The sequence below is a fragment of the Ochlerotatus camptorhynchus genome, unplaced genomic scaffold (genome assembly GCF_037179485.1).
Source record: "Ochlerotatus camptorhynchus isolate MF236.1 unplaced genomic scaffold, CSIRO-AGI_Acam_v1.1 ptg000158l, whole genome shotgun sequence".
Taxonomy (NCBI): Eukaryota; Metazoa; Arthropoda; class Insecta; order Diptera; family Culicidae; genus Ochlerotatus; species Ochlerotatus camptorhynchus.
The window spans coordinates 59,143-83,717 of record NW_027040648.1 but is presented as its reverse complement, the minus strand read 5'-3'; the positions used below and the strand labels follow the sequence as shown (position 1 = coordinate 83,717).

At 44.0% G+C, this 24,575-nt stretch overlaps 2 protein-coding genes across 2 annotated transcripts; both read right to left on the bottom strand.

The window, feature by feature from the left end:
* Positions 1–7,388: 7,388 nt before the first annotated feature.
* Positions 7,389–17,139, bottom strand: LOC135701393 (uncharacterized). The gene is made up of 4 exons (XM_065222176.1): positions 17,059–17,139; positions 15,997–16,372; positions 14,935–15,939; positions 7,389–7,483 (listed from the first exon to the last, which is right to left on the bottom strand). The coding sequence occupies exons 1-4, from the start codon at positions 17,137–17,139 to the stop codon at positions 7,389–7,391; spliced, it is 1,557 nt and encodes a 518-aa protein (XP_065078248.1).
* A 1,235-nt stretch (positions 17,140–18,374) lies between these two features.
* LOC135701392 (uncharacterized) lies at positions 18,375–20,295 on the bottom strand. The gene is made up of 2 exons (XM_065222175.1): positions 19,996–20,295; positions 18,375–19,772 (listed from the first exon to the last, which is right to left on the bottom strand). The coding sequence occupies exons 1-2, from the start codon at positions 20,293–20,295 to the stop codon at positions 18,375–18,377; spliced, it is 1,698 nt and encodes a 565-aa protein (XP_065078247.1).
* Positions 20,296–24,575: the final 4,280 nt, after the last annotated feature.

Below are 24,575 nucleotides of genomic sequence, written 5' to 3'. Positions count from 1 at the left end.
TTTCTATGTCCTTAACAACATTTTCCGATAGTTTTAAAACTATTTGCCTTCCAATTTGTCGTAGTTCGTCAAGTGTCCTTCTTTCATGGCGTACATCAAAGTTGGTTTGTAGAAAAATAGAAGAGTTGGTGAAAAAAAGGTGAGGAATTTCGTTCTCCTCACAACGTTTACATGTGATATTAACACCATCACATATGCGGTTCAAAACTACAGATTCAGTATTTGCCTCTTTCAGTTCTACCAAAAAATCATGAAACTTCGCTTTGCTTATGGTGGGCATATCATAAAATCTAGTGATTGATGTTCCGTAGTCCGTTTCTTTTACTGATTTAAGCAAATCTTCGCGAACTTTCTTAGGAGGCTGTTTCCAGTAAGCGGGTTCATCTGTAACGGTTATCTAGAAAAGAAATAAATGTGAATGCATATTTATTAACATCTGCTAATGCTTCTACATCTGTATTTAAAGTCTTAATCGTCAATCTGTTTTTGAGTTTAAAATTAAACGATGTTACTATTACTGCTAAACTACTACCAAGATACCTTGCGATTGTTCGATAACGCGTGATGATTTGCTAAATAGTAAAGCAGTGCGCATACATGGGAACAAGTTTCGCTATTCCCAGCGATGCAGGTGCAGTGCGCCGATACAACATTACCGTCTTTGTCCACGATGACCCAAGGACTTAACATAGCATCGTTGAGTCGCATTGAATGGAATACCTGAAAAATTAAACGTTATTATGGTTTGCAGTGAAACAGCTTTCACAATCATAACCTTTCCCACTACGACGTGGAAATTTCCAACAACCAACCCGCATACCGAGTGGATGAATCCTCCTTCAAATTTTTTAAAACCTTCAAGATTGCGGCTGTTTTTCATGTATTCACCTGTGTAAGGTGATCGGAAATTAATCAGGTAGTCAATTACGCTACCCGTCCGCACAGTTGTTGGAAGTTTGCTGGTTCGAAATTTTATCGTATACGGATCTTGGAATCCGATCACTTTAATTTTGTCCAGGTAGCGTTGGAAAACGTCTGGGTACCTTCGAGGAAGATTCTTGGCGTATTCCGAGAGCTTGGATACCGGCTTGAGGTCAGATAATCGTAGCATCTGAGTGAAGAAATGATTAATTCTTGTTTTATTTTATTGGTATCTTAGATTACTTACATTTTGATGGTGAATTTAAAGAAATTTTATCATGAAGAGTAGTCCGATTCAAATTTTTACTGCACTCTGGAAGCCAATTTTAACAAACACTGAAACGTAAACATTGCCCGCAGCGGATGTCAAATTTTGTGAGGTTATGTCAACCGTGCAAGCCTTTATAGTCCCGTACTCGTCAACTAAAAGAGACCATTTAAACGATTGAAACAACATTCACCTGATGGTTGGATTTTAGCTGAGCTTTGATAGCGGTTTACCTTAATCACGTGGTTTGCAACGTATTTGGCGCGCGTATTTACGAAATGTTTAATTTATCACGTACACGAACCTTGTGGCAGATTTAGTTTTAGTACAAAGCCGTTTCGCGACTGATGAAAATTGTCATTAATGGTAGAAATTTTACCATTTTCGAAAAGCAAAGTTTGTCGTTATAAATTATTATTGGGGGTACAAGTTTTTCATTATTAAAAAAAAACTGCTTTTTAATCCGCCTCTTGTTTGAAAAACAATGCAATAAATTAAATGTTTGAAATTCAGAAAATATTAAATTTCAACCACCAATGGGTAGTTTTCAACGGCTGTGTACTTCTGCACAAGTTTGTACACAAGCTTGTGTGAAAAGTTGAAAGCAACTGTTCCTTCAAGGCAGGTATACATTAGAAATCCTCAGAGGAAGAGATGAGCGGAGAGAATGTAAATTCAATTAGCTCTATTTTCGTGTGCTCTATTGATGAATTTACGTGACGGTCGACCAGCAGATGGAAAAGATGTAAAAATGATAATGACTTTTTGCTATCTGTCAAATTGTATGGAATATTTTTTAGTACATCATCACTTTTGTGGGTTTGAATTTCAAACCTAGGTGTCGCATGCACTGGTGCAGTTTCGCGTACACGGTAACCGCAAAATACCCAATAATGACTACAAAGTAAGCATTTTCGAAGGAGACTGGGACTACCCATTAAATGAGTAAAAATATTACCCATTTATGAGTATTTCCACAGAGAACAGACGTTGAAGCTCGGCCAGAAACTTGTGTAAAATAAGTGGGAACGTCGCCGTTACGTGGTGTTAGCATCTCCTGATTTTCTCTCTAAATTTTCCACTTTCGACCAATTTGGCGCTAGTATCGATACATTTTCTGTTGAAAATTGCCACTTGGCGCTACTAGCACTTAGTGTCTAGTGTAATTTGTGCAACGCCAGCGCCATCATGTTGTCAAAGAGGGTTTTTAAGTGGGGAAGTCGCCGTTAGTGGTGCTTAAGTCAAATAGGAACCTTTCCACAAGTTTTCAGAGAAATTTTGTTCGAGCCTCCATGTCTGTTCTCTGTGTTCTTATTCAAAAATGAATACTTACTACTTGTTTTTGTAGTTGTAATTACTCATATATGGGTAAAATTTTACTCATTTAATGGGTAGTCCCAGTTTCCCTCCAACATGTTTACTTTGTATTCATTATTGGGTATTTTGCGGTCCAAATCCAATTCTTCAATTGGATGGTGTACAGTTTAGGCACAGACAAACAGACATAACACATTGAATATTTCTCACTGTAAAACATCGTCGCTAAAACATTACCGCCATCTGTTGAGTATACTGTGGTGGGTAATACCACAGACAAACAGACGTAACTCTTTGAAAAAGTTTTTCTTGAAAACATAGTATCTCAAAACATATGACCTCAGTAACGACATCTCGCGGACTTCTCGCGGAAAACAAGCTTGCTCGCTAGCTCGCAAACAATATTGCATAAAAGTTCTATAGAATGTATAGAAACGTCAACGTGATCCGATGCCAGCGCTGCGGCGAGTAGTTTGATAATATTCAAATCAACCGTTAAATGCATGAACGAAGATACACAATGAAGTGTTACGTCTGTTTGTCTGTGGTAATACGCAGAACAGATGGCGGTAGTGTGTAAACGTCAAACGCAAACGAAATTTTATTGTTTTTGTTATGGTCATTCATGTCGGTTTGTCGGTGGTTCCACGCCAACTGACGAATCGATCTGATGCAATTTTCTCCGCTTCACATGAAACTTTATATTATTGTTTGTTATGGGCAATGATCCACATTTATGCTACAGTTCTGCCAGAAAGTGAAACAAAATTTTATAAACTGGAAGTTCCAATCGATTTGTCTGAATGCCATGATATTTCATCTAAGCTGATCAATTCATTCATTTCATATCATTTGAAAAACATGAAAAAGCTGATAACTCAAGTTGAACATTGCATTAGGTCCTAAGTGTTGGCAGCACTGCTATGTTTTGTGTTTTATGCGCGAATACACCCTTTTGGTATGCTGGTCGTCATCATCATTGGCAACATCATTAACATGCGAGTGACAGTTATTGATGAATTTACGTTACGGTCGGCCAGCAGATGGAAATGATGTGAAAATGATAATGACGTTTTGCTAGCTGTCAAATCGTATGGAATATTTTTTAGTACATCGTCACTTTTGTGGTTTTGGATTTCAAACCTAGGTGTCGCATGCACTGGTGCAGTTTCGCGTAGATTCATCAATAAAACGAACACGTTGTAACGAGTATTTTCTCCGGTACGATTTTCTCTTCGCGGTTTTTATCCGATTCCCGACGTTTGTTCCTCTGTCCGCTGGCCGCCAAAAGGTTATGGGCCCAGAGTGATAACCGCGATACAAGTTTTAAAGTTTTCGTTGTGCCGGAATGTTAATTACGTTTTTATTTTAAGTGCGTGATCGGTGTGATCCCGTGAGCGAAGGAGTTTTTTTTTTCGCAAGATGGTGGAGCACCAACGTTTCTCGCTTCCTCGACTGAAAAACCAGAACTATCAGTCTTGGAAGTTCAAGATCGAGATGATGCTCATTAGAGATGATCTATGGCACATTATTACGGACGAAAAGCCGGAACCCGTGACAGTTGGAATGGACCAAAGCCGACATGAAAGCCCGAGTCACGATTTGTTTGTCCATCGAGGATAGTCAAACCAGCATCGTCCGGAACTGCGCCAGTGCCAAGGAAGTATGGCGGGCACTAAAGGACTACCACGATAAAGGTTCGGAGGTTTACCTTCTGATGAAGCTCACACGATTGGAGCTCGGAGAAGAAGGCGATATGGAGCAACATCTGCAGCAATTCACGGATTTGCTCCAACGTATCGCGGATGTCGGAGAAGAGATCCCGAAGAAATGGCAGGTGGCGATGCTTCTTTGTTCGCTTCCTGACTCTTATGACCCGCTGGCAACGGTGCTGGAGCAGTGGCCAGCCGACGAATTGACTCTTGACTTGGTAAAGTCAAAGCTGCTCGCCGAGGCTGAAAAGCGGCGAGAGAGAAGCGGATCTGCTGCTGGTGGCGGAGGTGGTGAAAAGGCTTTACGAACGGATTTCCGAAAGCAGCGCGGTGGTGCAAGTAACGGAAGAGTGGCCACTTGAAGCGGAACTGTCACGCTTGGAAGAAGGAGGTTGCTGGGAATTCCGGCAAGAAGCAGGATTAATCGAGCCAGCCGAAGCAAGGCGATGAAGCAAAATCAAAGAAAGCGAGTGTTGCGGATGGACCCCTTGCCTGGATGGTCGGCCACGGAGAGCCGTCGTGGTGGTTCGTCGACAGCGGAGCATCCCGTCACATGACTGGTGACAGGAAGTTCTTCCAGACATTCAGTGAAACCAAGGGCATAAGCGTGATGTTGGTAGATGGAGAATGGACCGTGTCATCCGGAATCGGCCAAGGAAGGATCGTTGGTGTGAACAACGATGACGAACCTGTTGATATTGTGCTGCATGATGTGCTTTGCGTTCCGAAATTGGCAAGCGGATTGATTTCGGTAAGTACACTTACAAGTAAGGGTTTCAAGGTGGTATTTTATGGTGATCGCTGCGAGGTTCAAGACCAGCAAGGAAGGGTTACGTCGGTGGCATTGCGCCACGGTAGGCTGTACAGATTGTGCACTCCAGAGCAAGCTTTGCTAAGTGTCCAATCACCCCACACTCTGAACTGCCAGCATACCTGGCATCGCCGACTAGGCCATCGGGATCTCGATGTAGTCCGGGCGATTCCGACAAACGTTCATGCGAAGGGGATGAAGTTGGTTGATTGTGGTGATAAGTCGGTTTGCCAATGCTGTTTGAAGGGAAAAATGTCCCGTGTTCCGTTCCCAAAGCAGGCTGATCGCGGCACTACAGACAAGCTTGATCTAGTGCATACCGATCTGAGTGGGCCGATGACTAGTACGCCCAGCGGAAATAAGTATTTTCTCTCATTGATCGGTGACCACACTCGTATGACATTCGTCTATCTGCTGCGGTGCAAATCCGAAGCCGCGGAGAAGATTAAGCAGTTTTTGCGCGAATTTTGCAGTCCGATGGGGGCGGTGAATACACCGGGAAGGAGCTACAGTCTTTCCTCCAGGGCGAGGGAATCGTGAGTCAGGTCACGGCTCCGTATTCCTCCCAACAAAACGGGGTGGCGGAAAGGAAAAAACCGCTACCTGAAGGAGATGACGATGTGTATGCTGCTGGAGGCAGGTTTAGATCAGTGATTCTGGGGTGAAGCAGTTTTAACGGCGACCTACATCCAGAACCGCTTGCCATCCAAGTCCATCGGCATGAGTCCGTTCGAGCGCTGGTACAGCAAGAAGCCGTCGTTGGAGCACTTCAGGATCTTCGGCTGCAAAGCATGGGTACAGATTCCAGCCGAGAGAAGAAAGAAGATGGAAGTGAAGTCGAAGAAAATGATGTTTGTTGGTTACTCAAACCAGCATACGTATCGTTTTCTTGATACGGGTAGTGATCGTATCACAATAAGTCGTGATGTGAAATTTGTGGAAGAATTTCGAAAACGTTGAGCCAGTTGAATCAACTGTGGAACTAGTACCGTTAGTGAGGATCGACGAAGCGCCTGTTCAAGAAAACGATATGCTCGAGTATGAAAGTGCCGAAGAACAGTATTCTGAAGAAGAAGAAGAACTAGTGCACGGTAGTGAAGAACAGAGAGGTGTGCGACCGGAAGAGCATCCAAGGTCAACACGAAATGTGCTACCTGTTCGATTCAGGGACTACGAGTTGGGTCTCGTAGCGATGGAGCAGAACGAGCCCGCAACCTTTAAGGAAGCCATTGGTGGACCCGAAAAGGAGGAGTGGCTGAAAGCCATGAAAGAAGAATACCAGTCTTTGATCTCGAGTGGTACGTGGGAGTTGGTAGACCTACCGGCCAATCGCAACATAATTGGCAGCAAGTGGGTATACCGGAAGAAGCTGAATGCCGAAGGGGAAGTTGAAGATTCTAAGCGCGACTCGTAGCGCAGGCGTTTACCCAGTGTTTCGGTACCGATTATAAGGAGATTTTCGCTCCGGTTGCCATGCAGTCGACCCTTCGTGTGTTGTTGGCAGAAGGCAGAAAATGACAGTCAAGCACTTGGATGTCAAGTCGGCCTACCTTTACGGATCGTTAAGTGAGGAAATCTACATGCGACAACCGCCGGGTTTTGTAGTTCAGAAGAAGACGCACCAAGTCTGCAGATTGCGGAAGAGTATATATGGCCTTAAGCAAGCGGCCAGGGTTTGGCATCAAACGATAACCCAAATCCTGATGAAACTTGGATTCAGTCAGTGTGAGAGCGACTCGTGCCTGTACCGGAAGCGTCTAGCCAGTGGAGGATGGATCTATCTGCTGTTATACGTAGACGATATTTTGGTGGTTTGTGCGCAGGAGGAGGAGATTGCAAGCATCGAACGAGCGCTGCAGGAGAAGATTCAGATCACGAAGCTTGGTGAAATAACTTGCTTTCTGGGGATTCGAGTGCAGAAGGACGAGAGCGGCTTCTACAGTCTCAGCCAGGAGTGTTTCATCAAGAAACTACTCAAGTATTTCGGAAAGGAATAAGCAAAGGGGTCCAAGTACCCGATGGACCAGGGCTATTTCAAGTTGAGCAAGGACGAGAAGAACCTTAAAGACAATGAAGAGTACCATAGTCTCATCGGTTCACTGTTATATCTCGCAACGAACAGTCGACCGGACTGGGTCAGTAGAAAGCAGGGTTGCGTGACTCTGTCCACAATGGAGGCGGAGTACGTCGCGCTCTCCGAGGCTGCGCATGAGGTCGTGAGGCTTCGGAATTTGTTGAAGAATTTGCACGAGGAACAGGTCAAACCTACCGTAGTGTTTGAAGACAACAAGAGCTGCCTCGACTTTGTGGCTCTTGATTAACACAAGAAGAGAACGAAACACATCGATACGCGGTACCACTACACTCGTGAGCTTTTGTCATCTGGAACTATGGAGTTAAGGTACTGTCCGTCGGAGATGATGGTGGCGGACATCTTGGCAAAATCACTAGGTGCTGCAAAGGTCAAGAAATTCGCTACGGAGCTGGGTCTGGTTGGTAAACTGGATGAAGAAGGTAAAGGCTGAATTCACGAGGAGGAGTGTTGGCAGCCCTGCTATGTTCGGTGTTTTATGCGCGAATACACCCTTTTGGTATGTTGATCGTCATCATCATTGTCAACATCATTAACATGCGAGTGATAGTTATAAGTTTTCCTTTTGTATTCACGTTTGTTCATCCAAATAAATAACAATATAAAACGAACACGTTGTAACGAGTATTTTCTCCGGTACGATTTTCTCTTCGCGTTTTTATCCGATTCCCGACGTTTGTTCCTCTGTTCGCTGGCCGCCAAAACTAAGTGGCATTGACAGATTCTCTTCGTCAACATTCTCTTTGCATCTTCACGGCCATATTAAGTAATTCCCAGCTATTTTCAGCTCACAGATCGATGAATGAAGCCTACATAACTCTGATGTACCAGATTGCTTTTTTTTCGTTGCCTGTATTGTTAGTCTTTTTACTGGAATCTGTTTTAATTGCTTCTATTTAAGTACATGTGAATTGTAAGCCAACTCCGTAACAAAATTTGCAGACAGAAACCCCCTCTGGAGCCTCATATTTTATAGAGATTAACTAGCCAACGGCTAAAAATCTCTCTAATAAAGTCAAAAAAAAAAAAAAAACGATGAAAGAAGCTATTATCTATCTTCTAATATGACAAACATGACAAGAAATGGTTCTATACCCAAGTTATAAACGAAAGAGAAAGTCGATGCAGAGAATCGATCAAAGGACCTATTGCAATGTTTAGCTTGAATTAAGAAAAGACGATTCAATAGCACATCTATGATGATGTAAGATTGTTGATAATTTAGCTTATTTTGATTAGATAATTCATAAGAACGAAATAATAATAAAATGGAATACGTATTTTTTTTCACAATCATGAAGCTATTTCTGAGAAAAAAACAAAGGTTGACTTTTCACTCAGATTTCAATACCTCATATCTGTTTCGTTCTTAAAATAACAGTCAAAACTGGTACGATTTTGACAGTTCAAATTGGTTAAAAAATCATCACGTCTTCGTCAGACGTAGGTGTTAACAACAAACACATTTTGACACATGCGCACTGCACAGGCGCCGAGAGATAATGCTGTGTTGCCAGTTACTTTAAAAATCATAAACAATCTAAGCATGGGTTCCAAAAAGTGCCAATGAAAGAGCCCAGGTGTGCCCAAATGTATTTTTGGCACACTGTGCGGAGTGAGCAACCCCTTGTGTAATTCATACGCTGAAAACAATATTGAAAGCATTTTAAATAGCACAGTGAAGGATACATTTCTAGATAAAGCTGGAATTAGGGTGTAACAGCTTTTGTAAACAATGACTTCTATCGATGATTTCTAGGAATTAAAGGCACGCCCATGCATACCAACATAACCATCGGATAGAGAAAGTCTTTCCCTACCCGATGAGTTGGTTGGTTTGCGTGGGCGAGCCTTGAGTTTCTAGAAATCATCGATTGAAGTCTAGATTTAGAAGATCTAGATTTGTTCATACAAACAGGCCGCCATTACCGAGAACATGGAAAGCTGGATAGTCAAATGAGGATGATTCAGGCTGTGTTGCATTTGATGAATTTTCATTCAAATTTTACAGATGATTTTTTTTAGAATAAACCTGCTATGCTACCAGACAAGGAATAAAATGTTGACAGACGCCTTTTAAAAAATCGACCGATCAACAACAGACTCGAACTTCTTAATTTATTTTTGAATTGTCAAATTTAAGTGAAAATTCTCCAAGGCTGTGTTCCATTTGGTGAAGTTTCACTTAAATTTGACATTTCAAAAATAAATTATAACGGTCTTCTTCTTATTGTTCTTCTCCTTCATTCTTTTATTTAACGTCGGTCTCTATTCTGCAATCTAGTGCCAATCACCGACGGACATCGATTGCCATCCATTGACGGCATTCGAATGTGCAGGAAGGCAGCTTCCACACCTGCGTAGGATATCGCACCCATTCAACACACATGGGCCGGGACCAACGGCTTTACTTCCCTTCCGAAGGAAGACGTGACCAGAGATTTTTATGGCTCAGAAAAATCCCACCGACCTCGGCTGGGACTGAACCCAGACCCATCGGGGTGTTAGAAAGCAGTCACGCTTACCATTACACCACCGGCGCCGGCACTGAGATATCTGCTAACAAACAGATATTTTGCAGAGATATCAGCAAAAGTAAATGCCGAGGTAATCGGCTGTTGGAGATTTTACCGAGCTAGAATAAGTGTGTAGTTTACCCATTTTTGAGTAGGTTCAGTTTTGACAGATCTGGGTGGATTCTACCCAAATTTGGGTAGTTTTGAAAAAGCGTGCAGGAATCAGTTCAAGCTGAACATTGCATTAGGTTCTACCTGGGTAGAGATAAGTCAAGCTGAACATTGCATTAGGTCCTAAGTAACATTGATCGATTCTCCTTGTCGACTTCCTCTTTCGGTAAAAACTTGATCCCAGAACTGTTTCTTGCTATGTTTGTCGTATTAGATGCTAGATAAAAGCTTCTTTCATCGATCTGTGTGCTGAAAATACCTGGGAATGTCTTTACATGGCCGTGGGGATGCAAAGAGAAAGTCGACGAAGAGAATCTGTCAATGTTACTTAGGACCTAATGAAATGTTCAGCTTGAAGTCTGGTACAATAACAGGTTTATTGAAAAATGTTCCATCTGTCAAATTTAAGTGAAAATTCACCAAATGGAACACAGCCCAAATCTCGATTACTTTTTCGAAGGGACGTATCAGCTTTTGTAAACAATGCATTTGATCGCTAATTTGGCGTAACAGGTAGCTCGCCCACGCATGCTAACACTTTTTCTTCTTCATTCCTTTATTTAACGTCGATCTCTGTTTCGCAATCTAGTGCCAATCACCGACGGACATCGATTGCCATCCTCCGGAGATGAACCAGCGTCTGGTTGAAAGTCTCCTTAATAAAGACAACCAACCAACTAACCATCAATTGACGGCAATCGAATGTGCGGGAAGGCAGCTTCCACACCTGCGTAGGATATCGCACCCATTCAAACACACATGGGCCGGGACCAACGGCTTTACATCCCTTCCGAAGGAAGACGTAACCAGAGATTTTTATGCCTCAGAAAAATCCCTCCGACCTCGGCTGGGATTGAACCCAGACCCATTAGGGTGAGAACGCATTCACGCTTACTACTACACCACCGGCGCCGGCAAGCATGCTAACACTACCATCAGATAGGGGAATTTTTTATCTCGTGATTAAAAGTGACATTTCGAAAGTTATTTTCAATGGTCTAAAATCCCGGTGTTATCGATCGATCGATTTCCAAACAGAACTCAGCCACGGTTGTCAAAATTTATCTTCTATACTGTAACCACGCTCGGATATCAGGGCTATTCGATAACTTTCCATCTGTCACTTTTAACCACGAGTTGAATATTTAACTTACCAATTGGGACACAGTATGCGTGTGCGAGTTACCAGTTACGCTAAATCGACGATCAAATGCATTGTTTACAAAAGCCGATACGTCCCTTCGAAAAAGTAATCGCGAAATGGAAATCAGCACCAGTTTTTACAGTAGACCATCGAAAAGCTAAGATTATTCAAACCCTAACAACCGCATGTTATCTACACCGGAACGGCTCCTTCAATTTAGCAATTAACGGCAAAAAGGTGTAAAATTGATTGATTAAAAGCGCTCAAGTGGCATTTTCGCTTTCGATGGAATGTGCCGACTGGTCCCTATCTTCATGTGCAGAGTGGAGCCTCCATCGAAGCAAGTTCCGCCAAGTAGCCTCCAGGCATTCCATCATTAGGGGCTTCGTTCGTGTTCAAGAGATGCTGTAATGCGTGAAAACGTGCGAAAGAGGCAGGGCTGCAAAAACAGCAGCAACAAGAGAAGAAAAAAAAACGACCAATCAGCCAATACTTGCTGCATCATCCATGTTTGGTACCGGCAACGAGTCGTCGCGAGTATCATCAACGATTTGTTTGCAGATTCCGATTTGAAACCATGCGCACGCTGTGATTGAAAGGAAAACTTACTGTCGTAGATCTGACAGAAGAAAGCCGCACCACAAGGAATCGAACTTGATGAGGAGTGAATCGTAGGCGCTCAAGTGGACACCCGTCAGATCGCCAGGTGTGAAACGATCGGATCGAACTTCCAAGGCGATTCAAATTTAGACAAATCTACGGTTTCGTCCGGTTTTTCGGAGATTAAGGTAAGAAGCCACCGATGATGGAACATTGCGTAACACGCTACATGTGAAAAACACTCTGTGACTAGGTTGAAAGCCACGCCGCACCGCGGAGCTATTACGCCACTTCCAGCTGTTCGGGCAACAATTGGCCAATGTGGCTTGTCGTCTGATTCGGAGGTCGATTAACAATTACATCGCGGCAGTTAAGAGTGGACGTCGTGCAGAGTGGGTCCTTTTTTTCGCAACTCCCTTGCGGCCACTTATAATTGCATATCGGCTGCCACTTTGGGGATAGACAGAGAAACAGAGGGATGCACGTACACAGCAAAAAAATGTTGCTGAATATTACATCGAAACTGCTGCACAGATGTACAAAGGTTTTGCGACCAAATTTACACCCATTGACTGTATGCGGCATCCAAAATTTAAACGTTATTTTCCTAGTTAATTTGACTGCATTTTCTCACCAAAATACTTCGCTGAATGTATTTAAACTTCTATTGCTGATTATTCATAAAATGTATAAGTCAACTAATAAGCAGACACCTTGCGAAAAGTTATTGAAGATCATGTGTCAAATGAAATGTATAATTGGTCACACATACCGTTTATGCATTCTTATAGAACCTATGGGGTTTGTCTTATGGAATGTATAAGGCTGATGCTTTGATAAAAACATGAATAAAATAATTAATTTCCGTTTCGTGTAGTCTTTCGACTTCAATCTGATTCAATTTTTACGATTGAGCAAACGCATTTCGCCAGGTTTTTCTATAAATGAAACATGCGCACTACAGAATGTGGCTGATTTCGAGTTGCCGATAATAGAACGGCTGGTTAACACTAGAGAGGGTGAAGTATAAGAGAGGAGCGGATTCAAACCAAAGTGCCTTGGCAACCTATGCCTAGGTGATTTCTAGCAACACTGCCAATGAAATGGCTTTGACAGTTCGTTTGGCTCAAAACCAGCCAGTCCAAGTCTGCCTTATACTAACACGCAGTTCAAATGAACAGGTTGCCGAAAATAGTCAAACTCAGGCTGTTTTCCATTTGGTGAATTTTCACTTAAATTTTTTTTTTTTTTTTCCTTTTGGTTTGTTGTTTCCGTCGATCTTGTTTTCCGTGCTGAGCACCAATGCTACCGACGTGCCAGGAAGGCAGCTCCCACACCTGGACCCTACCTATCGACCCATCAACTCATGAACCGGGGACCAACGGCTTTACTTCCCATCCGAAGGAAGGCGTGATCAGAGATGTTATGCCTCAGAACATCCCGGCGGCGCCGACTGGAATTGAACCCAGGCCTGCTGGGGTGAGAGGTAATCACGCTTACCACTACACCACCGGCGCCGTTATTCACTTAAATTTGACAGATGGAAAATTTTCAAATAAACTTTCTATTCCACCAGACTTATTTCTGACAGACAAGGAATCAACTTTGACAGATGCTTTCTCGAAAATCGACCGTTCAACAACAGAGGGATTTTCGAACATCATAATTTATTTTTGAAGTGTCAAATTTAAGTGAAAAATTTCCAAATGGAACACAGCCTCAGTCAAACTTGGAGCGTTGTAAAAACGTATTAAAATAGTTTTGGACAATTCAGTCAATTGAAATGCATGAAGCAGCAAGCAGTAATCGAATGAAAACAATCACACCTGTCATATGTGTGCGTGGCGCTGAGAAAATCCCAATAGAAGCGAGGACACTGCTTAGATTGACGAGAATACATCAGCTTGTATTACGTCGACCGATATTACATTTTTTTTGCTGTGTAACATACCAGAGACTCAGAGCGTGGCACGTAATTCGATGATTTGCCAGACCGGTATGACCCAAGTCGTACGAGGTAAAAATGATAGGCATGCGGTGAAATTAGTTAAGAAGTAAGCAACACACAAAAAAATGATTTGCCGACAATGGCGCATTCGTGAAATCACACGTCTTGATTACGGATGGTTCCCCTTCATGCGACGACGACGACGACGACGACGACGATGACGACGGCGGCTGGTGCAGCTAGTAGGTATAAGGTGCCGACGCGCAGAAGAAAGAAGATGATGTGTCTGCAAAAGAGCCCTCGAGGGTTCGTTTCAAGATCCGCATAGCTTGGAAGAGTGCGGCAAATGGTTGTCGGCAAAAGGTGACAGGGCGTGATGCAAAAAATAAAATAAAACAGTCATTAATTTATCGCATAATACCGATCATTGGAGGTGATAAGTGAATATGAGATATTAATTGGAATCCCTAGCATCAACGGTTGATTGAGTCGTGGTATGTATTCAAATACCAAATGGAGAAATGATGAATACCTATGTGTGATTTTCAATAATATTGTATGGATTTTCCAGGGTTATTTCGATAGCTATGCATGTGAATTTCTGCAGTAGCACGTCATGCTAGAGACGACGAGTTCGATTCCCGGTCAATTTCAGGAAAGAAATGTTATTGCTTTCTTGGTTTCCGTGCCAACTCCTACAGTGGAGTTAACTTTCTGCGTACACAGCAAAACAAATGTAATATCGATCAATGTAATTCAAGCTGATGTATGAAATAATGATGTAATAGCAAAAAGCAGATACAATATAACATCAATGGATGTAATTTTGTTCGCAAAATCGATGTACATCGTACAACGTTATATTACACAACCGTTGGATTGACCTGGTTGCAGCAGTTTGGATGTAATATTCAACAACTTTTTTTCTGTGTAGTCAGACAGCACAGAGGGGGGTACAGTGTTTGGGTATTAGCGAACTGTACTTTTGCGGATTTAAAGCTTGAACTGCCTTCCGGAAATCGAAAGTATACTTATTTTTTTTACTACGATTTCAAAACACGTTTATTATTCTGGACGAATGAAACAAAACTCACTTGACATTTCAAATTCTTTTTTCCGGAAAATAGAAAATTGGTTCAACCCGAAGGTAAAAATACGGCGCTCGCAAAGTCGGGGGGTGCTTCGATACTGGAACATCCTCCCCGCCTTGAAGCCACAAGTGGCTTCAATCAGACGGCAGCACACATAACTTATGCATCGGTCGTTGGTACACAGTTGAGCCACGGCGCAAGGTCACCACCCGAACCACTCCTGATGCGTCTGGATGAATCATTTCCACTCTGGCTAATTCCCACTGTGCTGGTGGTGCGTTATCGTTTTTGACTAGCACTAATTCACCCACGTTGATATTTGGTTGAGAAGTACGCCACTTACTACGCAGTTGCAAGCTTGCTAAGTATTCGTCCTTCCATCTGTTCCAAATATTCACGGTATGCCTCTGCATTTCTTGCCACCGATCTAGGCGGTTAGACGGATGCTTCATGTTGGGTTCTGGAACCAGGTTCATAGGCTGCCCGATCAAAAAATGACGAGGTGTCAGTGCCTCGGCGCAGTCAGGGTCACTGGGCAAGGGGCACAAAGGCCGCGAGTTGAGGCATGATTCAATCTGGCACAGCACTGTAGACACATCCTCAAACGTAATTGCTCCTTCTCCCAACTCTGCCACCAGATGCTTCTTGACACTGCGTACCGCAGCCTCCCAAATACCGCCCATGTGCGGCGCCGATGGGGGGTTAAAGACCCACTTGATTCCCAAATTAGAAAGATAACGGCTGGCATCCTTACTGTTTGACATAATCTGTTCGATGAATTGCTGCAGTATACGATCGGCGCCAATGAAATTGGTGCCATTGTCCGATCGAATTTCGATAGGGCAACCACGCCGAGATATGAATCTCTTCAGAGACCCAAGGAACGTGTTCGACGAGAGATCGTTGGCTACCTCGAGATGAACTGCTCGAGTTGAGAGGCACACAAACACCACAATGTACCCCTTGGTGATATTAATTCCTCGTATGCATGTTGCCTTCAGTTTCAAAGGACCGGCATAGTCTATGCCCACATGTGAAAAGGCTCTTGTGGCTAGCACTCTTGCCGGTGGAAGGGTTCCCATGAGTTGACCAGCAGTCTTGCCTTTGAGTCGCACACATCGCATACATCCCTGCACTACTTTCCGAACTACCGTCTGGCAACCAACTATCCAATACTGTTGACGGGCAATTGCGGTCAGAAGAGACGATCCTGCGTGAAGGTTGCGCAAATGCAGATCGTGCACTAGTAGCTCCGTAACTCGATGATTTTGTGGAAGGATGATTGGATGTTTTACTTCGTATGGCTGGGCCGAATTATGTAGACGGCCGCCCACACGCAAGGTTCCCTCTGAACCAAAAAAGGGATGCAATGCCGAAAGGATATGCTTAGGTTGGAGACACTTACCCTTCCGCAGCAAATCTAACTCTTGGCCGTATACCTCGTGCTGCACAGCTTGCAACAGATGTATCTTAGCTTGATATAGCTCGTCCAAAGTCAGCTCTCCAATGTGTCGCTCGCTGGTGCCTTGCTTGAGTACGACGGATTTGAAGTTGTAGATCACACGGTACACGCATGCCAAGGAACGAACCAAAAGTGAAAAGCTGGAACAATTAACGATTAGCTGCTTTTCAACCTCATAGTTGATTATTTTCGTCGTCAGTGTACACAACGATTTGATCGGTTTGACCTCCAACGAATCTTCGTCGACAACCTGTGGTGCTGGGCTTCGCTTCCAACCCGATTCATCTTCTTTCAGCCACGGTGCTCCTTGAAACCATAGCTGATTGTTGACAAGTTCATCTGGTGATAGTCCACGCGATGCAACGTCTGCAGGGTTATCCTTGCTAGAAACGTGATTCCAGCAGCTTCGTGGCAGGTAATCCAAAATTGCAGATGTCCGGTTTCCTACAAATGTCTTCCACCTTCGGGGATGCGAAGACAGCCATTGCAGAACGATGCTCGAATCTGTCCATGCCCAGTGTTCGATCTGCTGGTGTGGCAGGCTTCAGTAATCCGACGCATCAACTCCGTGAGTAGCAGCGCTCCGTTCAACTCTAGACGAGGTAGTGACACTTGCTTGATTGGCGCCACTCGAGATTTAGCCGCAATGAGTACCACCGAAACGTTGCCTTGATCATCGACTGTTCTCGCGTACACCACCGCAGCGTATGCCTGTTCGGAGGCGTCCGAAAAACCATGAAACTGCACACGGTCCCGGCTTGGAAAAATACACCGTGGAATTCGGATGGACTCGAGTAGATGAAGATTTTGCTTCACTGCTTGCCATTCTTGTTCGACGGCTGACGGCAACGGGTCGTCCCAGGCGATGTCAAAAAGCCAGAGGTGTTGATAGAGAATTTTGATTTTGACTATTACAGGAGCCAACCATCCGAACGGGTCGAATAATCTGGACGAATCTGATATCATCTGGCGCTTAGTGTTGACACTGTGCGGGGAAAAACTAACCTTGAATCCATATTCATCTCGAGACGGATACCACAGGATGCCCAGTGCCTTCACTGCCTCGTTGTAATCCGAAAGCTTCATATGTACGGGTTGTGCTTCGTCCGAAGAGTGGTTGGATAAAAGATTCTCACAATTAGACGACCACTTCCTTAGTTCAAACCCGGCTGAAGATAAGATTTCGACCACCTGCTGCTTCAGGCGGATTGCTTGTTCCTCGTCGTCTGCTCCGGATAGGAAGTCGTCGACGTAAAAGTCAAGCTTGATCCGCTTCACTGCTTCCGGATAAACGGTTTCGTACGGCTTAGCTGATTCTCTCATGGCCTCGATTGCCAAATACGGGGCTGTTTTCGTTCCGTACGTCACTGTACAAAGGCGATAGTGCTTCAACGGCTGATCGGGTTCTTCACGGAAGACGATACGAAGATAGTCACGGTCCGCTGGATGTACCAGTACTTGACGGTAAAATTTGGCAACATCCGCACGGAAAGCCACACGATGTGAACGGAACCGCAACGAAACTGTGAAGATATCAGCGTTATTGTTTGGTCCGGCCAACAATCTGTCATTGAGCGAAACTCCAGATGATGACACACAAGACGCGTCAAAAACAACGCGCAGTTTTGTTGTTGAGCTGTCTTCCTTGATTACGGCGTAGTGCGGCAAATAGTAGCACTCACCGCTAACCTTCTGAACTTCGGCTACCGGAACCTCCTCCATATGTCCGAGCTCCAAATATTCACGCATGAAGTTAGTGTATTGATTCTTGAACTCCGCATCCAGATGAAATCGTCTTTCGATACATGTGAGTCGTTTCGTGGCCACAGCGAGAGAATCGCCAAGCGCTGGCTTCGAATTATCAAAGGGTAGTCTGACAATGAAGCGTCCAGTATCATCTCGTGTCAGGGTTGAACTGAAATAATCAGTAACCAGTTGCTCAGAAGGAGTAAGCGATGGTGGCTTGAACATTTCCTCCTGTTCCCAAAATTGCTGCAAGGTGCGGTTCAAATCCATTTCGACGTGCAGACTGAGAATTGCGTGGTTGCATTGAATGACAGCTGCAGCGTCGTAGCGGCCTGCTACGATCCATCCGAAAATCGTCCGTTGGGCCACTGTTTGGCCGCTCTCGTTTTTGACTTGATCTCCCTCCAAGAGTGCAAGAAAAACGTCTGCTCCCAGAATGATGTCTATGACGCCTGGTTGATTGAATTCCGGATCCGCCAACCCGTCCAGTTGATTTAGAAGCTTCATGTTATCCACATCGAACGGCTGAGACGGTATTGTGGTAGTCAGTTTGCCAAGAACGTAGGCCTCAATGTTCAAGACCGAGATGCAAGGCGCAATGTCACCACACCGCGTGTCGTTCCGACCTCTTGTTGACCCAGACCGTTGACTACTAGCTTGCCGTTCCGTCGTGGTAGTTGCAATTTCCGGACACAGGATTCTGTCACCAACGACGCTTGAGAACCGGAATCGATGAGAACTCTCGCTGTCATAAAATCGCCATCCACCTTTTGCACCTTGACAACAGCCGTTGGCAGCAACGGGATAGATTTTTGCTTGTTCTCCGGAACTTCCGCCGCCAGTGAGACAATGGCACTTTCTTCCTTTGCAGGGGCCTCCGCCGAATCTTCTTGTTGTTCTGCTTCCGGTTGTTCAGCCTTCTTCACCACAGGACACAGCAGCGTATGGTGCCGTTGCTTGCAGTCAGTGTTGTGGCACACAGACTTCGACGTACACGACTTCACCGAATGGAATGGCCGTAAGCAATTGAAACACAGTTTGGCCTTTTGCACTAGTTCACGTCTGTCTTTCACACTCATATTTTTGAATTCTTCACACTGATACGTATTGTGCTCACTGGAGCACTTCGCGCACTTTTTGTCCGTTGTTGACGTATACAGCGTCTTCAGCTTCGTCGAGATTGGCACCGATCTTTGTACTTCCTTCTTCGGTTCATTCACTGGTTTCTTCACGAACGCAGAACAAGTTTCGATCACCTCACAGCGCTTTTTGAGAAACTCCAGCAGTTCCTCGAACGTTGGGTTCTCAATCTCCACTACTTCTTGAGACCAACTGGCTCGTGTGTCCTTGTCCAGCTTCTCCAGGATGAGATGGATTAGCCACGGATCTCGGCTTTTGAACTCCTGCCCCAAAGCATCCAGCTGTTGCACAATCTCGTCCGATGTTGTAACTAGTCTGCTCAACGACTGCGGCGATGCTGGAGTTACGGCCGGTTGGGCCATGAATTCGTGAACCAACGAGAACACTGTGAAACGCTTTTTATCGTAGTGGTTGACCAGTGTCTCCCACGCTTTATCGTAATTCACACCCGAGATAGGGAACTTGTTGACTAAGCGTTTGGCGTCTCCATCCAGATAGGAAAAGAGGTATTGCATTTTCAGCGCATCTGTAATGTCAGCCCGATTGTGGATTGTTGACACGTAGAGGTCCTTAAACGTCATCCACTGTTTACGTTCACCATTGAATGGCTGAATCTGGATGGCAGGCAACCGAACATTCAACTGGGGTGTACCATTCGACACCTGTTCTCCGTCGGGAAGTTTGATTGCAGCAATCGGAAACTTCGACAGATTTTCGACGGTTTTTGCTGTCATCGCTTGATCCAACAATAGCTTCCTCTGCGTCTCGATGAGCAGATGAAGTGCCTCCTTCCAATCGGCCGTATCCAGCTTTCCATGCTCGGTAATGGCGGCCTGTTTGTATGAATAAATGTATCCTTCACTGTGCTTTTTGACACTATCTGGATGTTCGAATTTCAACCCCTTCTTTTTCCCTCTCCCAGGAACAGTAGAAAATGGAACAACATACGCCCTCCAGTTAGTGTCAAAAAACACAGTGAAGGATACATTTATTCATACAAACAGGCCGCCATTACCGAGCATGGAAAGCTGGATTGGCAACAGTTTGCTGACTCACGGAAGATCCAACCTCATCCAGATGACTTTCGAAAATATCCTTCACTCTGTAGAACATTCCGAAAAACTCCTCCCTGACCGAATGCACCGATGCGGTGGCTACTGGGTCCTCCTGTTTCTCCTCGATGGAGCTCTGCGTTTCCCGAAAACTAGCAGCAAGCTCGTTTAGCTGATTCAGTCGGTCCCTAACCTCACTTTGGGACGGATTCCGCTCTTTGATGTTGTCCGCGACTGAAAGCTCTACATTGATTTGAGCCATGAGGGCGTTCCTCCGGCTAATCAGCTTTTGCAGGTCCGACATTATCCGGTTAGAAGGACCAATGTTTGGGTATTAGCGAACTGTACTTTTGCGGATTTAAAGCTTGGACTGCCTTTCGGAAATCGAAAGTATACTTATTTTTTTTACTACGATTTCAAAACACGTTTATTATTCTGGACGAATGAAACAAAACTCACTTGACATTTCAGATTCTTTTTTTTCGGAAAATAGAAAATTGGTTCAACCCGAAGGTAAAAATACGGCGCTCGCAAAGTCGGGGGGTGCTTCGATACTGGAACATACAGAAAAGCCTCGATCTGTGGAGATCAATCCATCCTTACAGGTTACAGATACTGCAGATTGTCCTACATTCAAGAATAGTTTATCTGATCTACAGAAAAGCTCTAATACACCGATCAAATTATGTACCATAACACGGGGTAACTTTGATAGTAGAATATAATCATTAAATTTACTCTTTGCACTATTTTGCTTTGGGTACACAGAGAACAGACATCCAAGCTTAAACAAATTGTTCGAAAAATTATGTGTAAGAATTCAAATTCAAATACGTTAGAAACACTAGCGCCGCCAAAGAGCCGGCGCCGGTGGTGTAGTGGTAAGCGTGACTGCTTTCTAACACCCCAATGGGCCTGGGTTCAATCCCAGCCGAGGTCGGTGGGATTTTTCTGAGGCATAAAAATCTCTGGTCACGTCTTCCTTCGGAAGGGAAGTATAGCCGTTGGTCCCGGCCCATGTGTGTTTGAATGGGTGCAATATCCTACGCAGGTGTGGAAGCTGCCTTCCTGCACATTCGATTGCCGTCAATGGATGGCAATCGATGTCCGTCGGAGATTGGCACTAGATTGCGGAACAGATCCGACGTTAAATAAAGGAAAGAAAACTAGCGCCGCCATACGGAATGTTGCGACTCGAGTTATCACTTTTTGTGATTAATGAGTAAACTGAACTAAAATTTGGGTTGATCTTATTGACCGTGTATCGAAATGAACTGTCAAATCAGTTCAAAACAAACAAGACAAAACAACGGAAATAAATCGAGTTTCTGCGGAACCAAGCTCTTTCCTATGCTAAGTTCCTGTGGATCTACAACCGTTTTTCGTTCGAATTTTAACTGGGCATAGTAGTCAGGAGCAAAACTGACTTTTCTTGAGTTCACTGGCGGCGTATCTTCAAATGATTCAGTGAAGGTGTGAACTCCAATTAGCCCTCATTTAAATTCAGAAAAATGTGGTAAGATTTGAACACTGCTCGCCCTGCATCCGTTATTCCAGGAATTCGAAAAGCCTCCGGGGGGAAATGGTCGGAACATAACCTTCTCGTTGCAAGCACTTGGAGTCCACGTAAGAAGAAAATCTCCTGTAGTTCGGGCAATTTATGAAAATTGTGAAAAGATTTTCGCTTGGTAACACCCTGTAACACCTTGTCTATTTGCGCACCAATAAAACTCGCACTTGTGGCCCATGTTTTGGTCGGTTTTTAACAAACAACGATTTGCTCACAACAATTTTGACATCATGTTAAGATGACGTCTGCCGGTTATCGACGTCGATGGGCAGCGACACTAGCGCCACCACGATATTGCTAGTTTCAAATGTCTAAATTTCTTACACACTTTAGGAATTTGACTTGGATGTCTGTTCTCTGTGGTATTACCTTGGATATCGTATAGACAAACCCACAAATTACAAAGAAATTTCTGATCAAAGCACAAAACTGACATTTGCCGCCGTGTTCGCGGTAAACATTTATCCTAGCCACGAACACGCGTACAAAATTTATGAGTTGGTTCGTGTCTAATCTATTTCGGACAAATTATTTTTATCAAGATAAAACATATCTATGGTTTTGACAGATGGGATCGCTGCACATTTGAATCGGCCGTTATAGATTCTCGATCAAGAGTTAAGTTTATGTTTCATGTCGGTTTGTCGGTGGTTATAAGTTAACTAGGGGAAATACGGCTTCGGCATGACAGACTATTTTCGGCAACGCAAATTGAAACGTTAATTTCACTGGATTTTCTTATGAAAACACTTCGCTGAATGCATTCAAACGATTCTTTAAGCTTTCAGCTTCAATTTGATTATATTTATACCACTGAGAAAAAGCAATCTAGCTGGGTTTTCTTGAAATGAAACACACGCACTACTTCTTCTTCTTCTTCTTCTTCATTCCTTTATTTAACGTCGGTCTCTGTTTCGCAATCTAGTGCCAATCACTGACGGACATCGATTGCCATCCATTGAGGAAGACGTGACCAGAGATTGTTATGCCTCAGAAAAATCCCACCGACCTCGGCTGGGATTGAACCCAGAGTTGCCGATGAAAACACACCTGTTTAACACATGTTTTACATATTTTTCAAATATTAGAAATAAAATACAATTTTCTTGTTTTTCGCCTGACTAAAGAGCCACTCAAACAATCACTCATTAAATGTATTTCCAATGTAGCCATCACAACTTCAACGTTGTCTCATTATTTCTTATGATATTTCTGATTATATACTCATTAAAAGTTTCATATTTAGTGAACTAAATAGTTTGAGATTCACGCATGTTTTGCAGCATTCATCAAGTACAAGGGGTGGTCACTGTACACACTTATTTTGCGCCAGACCTCAACTCGAGTGAGTGGCGGCAGGAATATGGAAGAAGTTAACGCGCTTTTCGAGACTCCGGATGACTTTTTTGTACGACGCAAGAAGCTCAGAGTTCATCCAGAGTGAGAGTAAGAGCGTGTGTTAGAAAACATGAACATGAATGGCAGCAAACCTCACTCTCATTTTATCCCCCTTCGCTCACAAGCTCTGAAGCTCAGTGGAATGATTTGGCAGTAGGGCATTCTACTCCTCAGAAAAATGCTACGCTCGGCTTATCTCAAACTCGCGAGCGAGGTTCCATCAAGCCTGCCTCCCCCAAGTGGCCAAAGCCCATTGGCATGGAGAGAAAAGTTGGCACTCTTCACATTTCCAATTGGACAATTGGATCAAGAACCGCTTCAAAGCAGGGGATGCATCCGTGATTTTGCGCAGATCGGTCGCCGAAGAACCGACGGCTCCCGATCGATAAACGGAGTAGGTATCGGGATTTTCGGAGACGGTATTGCTGAAAGCAGCAGTCTTCCTCCGCAGTGCTCGGTTTTCTCGGCCGAGGCTGCAGCGATCTTCCATGCCGCTACGACGCCAGTCAGCAAACCGATACTTATCTTAACCCACTCATACATCGTCGTTCAAGCGAACACCTCGGAAGCACCAAAACACCCATGGATCCAGGCGATTATCAAGTACGCCCAACCGAACACCGTGTACACATGGATTCCCGGACACTGCGGAGTGCCAGGTAACGAGTCTGCTGATCACCTTGCCGGAGCCGGGACATCGGGTCTTAGATTCACCAACAAGGTACCCCTACAGGACGTCAGACGGTGGATCATGCGGACCATTTGAGCGGCATGGGAGGCCGAGTGGTTCCGCAACAGAACTGCCTTCATCCGCAAAGTCAAAGGGTCAACTGAACCATGGAGCAAACTGGACAACCTGAAGGATCAACGCGTGATTTCGCGGCTTCGGACCGACCTCTACTATAACTATGGTGGCCTGCCGTTCCGCAGAAGCTGCATCATCTGTGGGGTACCCTACACCGTCGAACACATCCTGTGCAACTGCCCGGAGTTCCAAAATCTTCCGGAGTCACTCTGCCTAACTTCCAGCATCAGCGATCTGCTCGTTACTCCGGCCTCGGCAGCACTAGTAACGTTCTTAAAAGAAGCCAAAATCTACCACTTGGTATAACAGGAAATGAAACCGACACATGCAAGCGTCCCATTTGACATAAGAATCAGTTGAAAAGGACGAGCTCTAATAGTCCGATCAAATTATGTACCGTAAGACGGGGTAACTTTGGTGATTAAATTTACTCTCTGCACTATTTCACTTAGGCTATTACCTTGGATATCGTTTAGAGTTATATACTATGTTTTACACATTTTCCAAATATCTGAAATAAAATACAATTTTCTTGTTTTTCGCCTGATTAAAGAGCCACTCAAACAATTACTTATTGAATGTATTTCCAATATATATTGAACAGAAATTTACACTACTTTTTCGAACTGTGTAGCCATCACAAATTCAACGTCTACTAATTATTTCTAATGATATTTCTGATTATATACTCATTCAAAGTTTCATATTTATTGTTGCAATATAGGTTTGTATTGAGTGTACGCGCGAGATTCACGAACAAATTAAAAATAACTTTATTGTAGTAAAAGAACAATTACAAAACGCCCCCCTT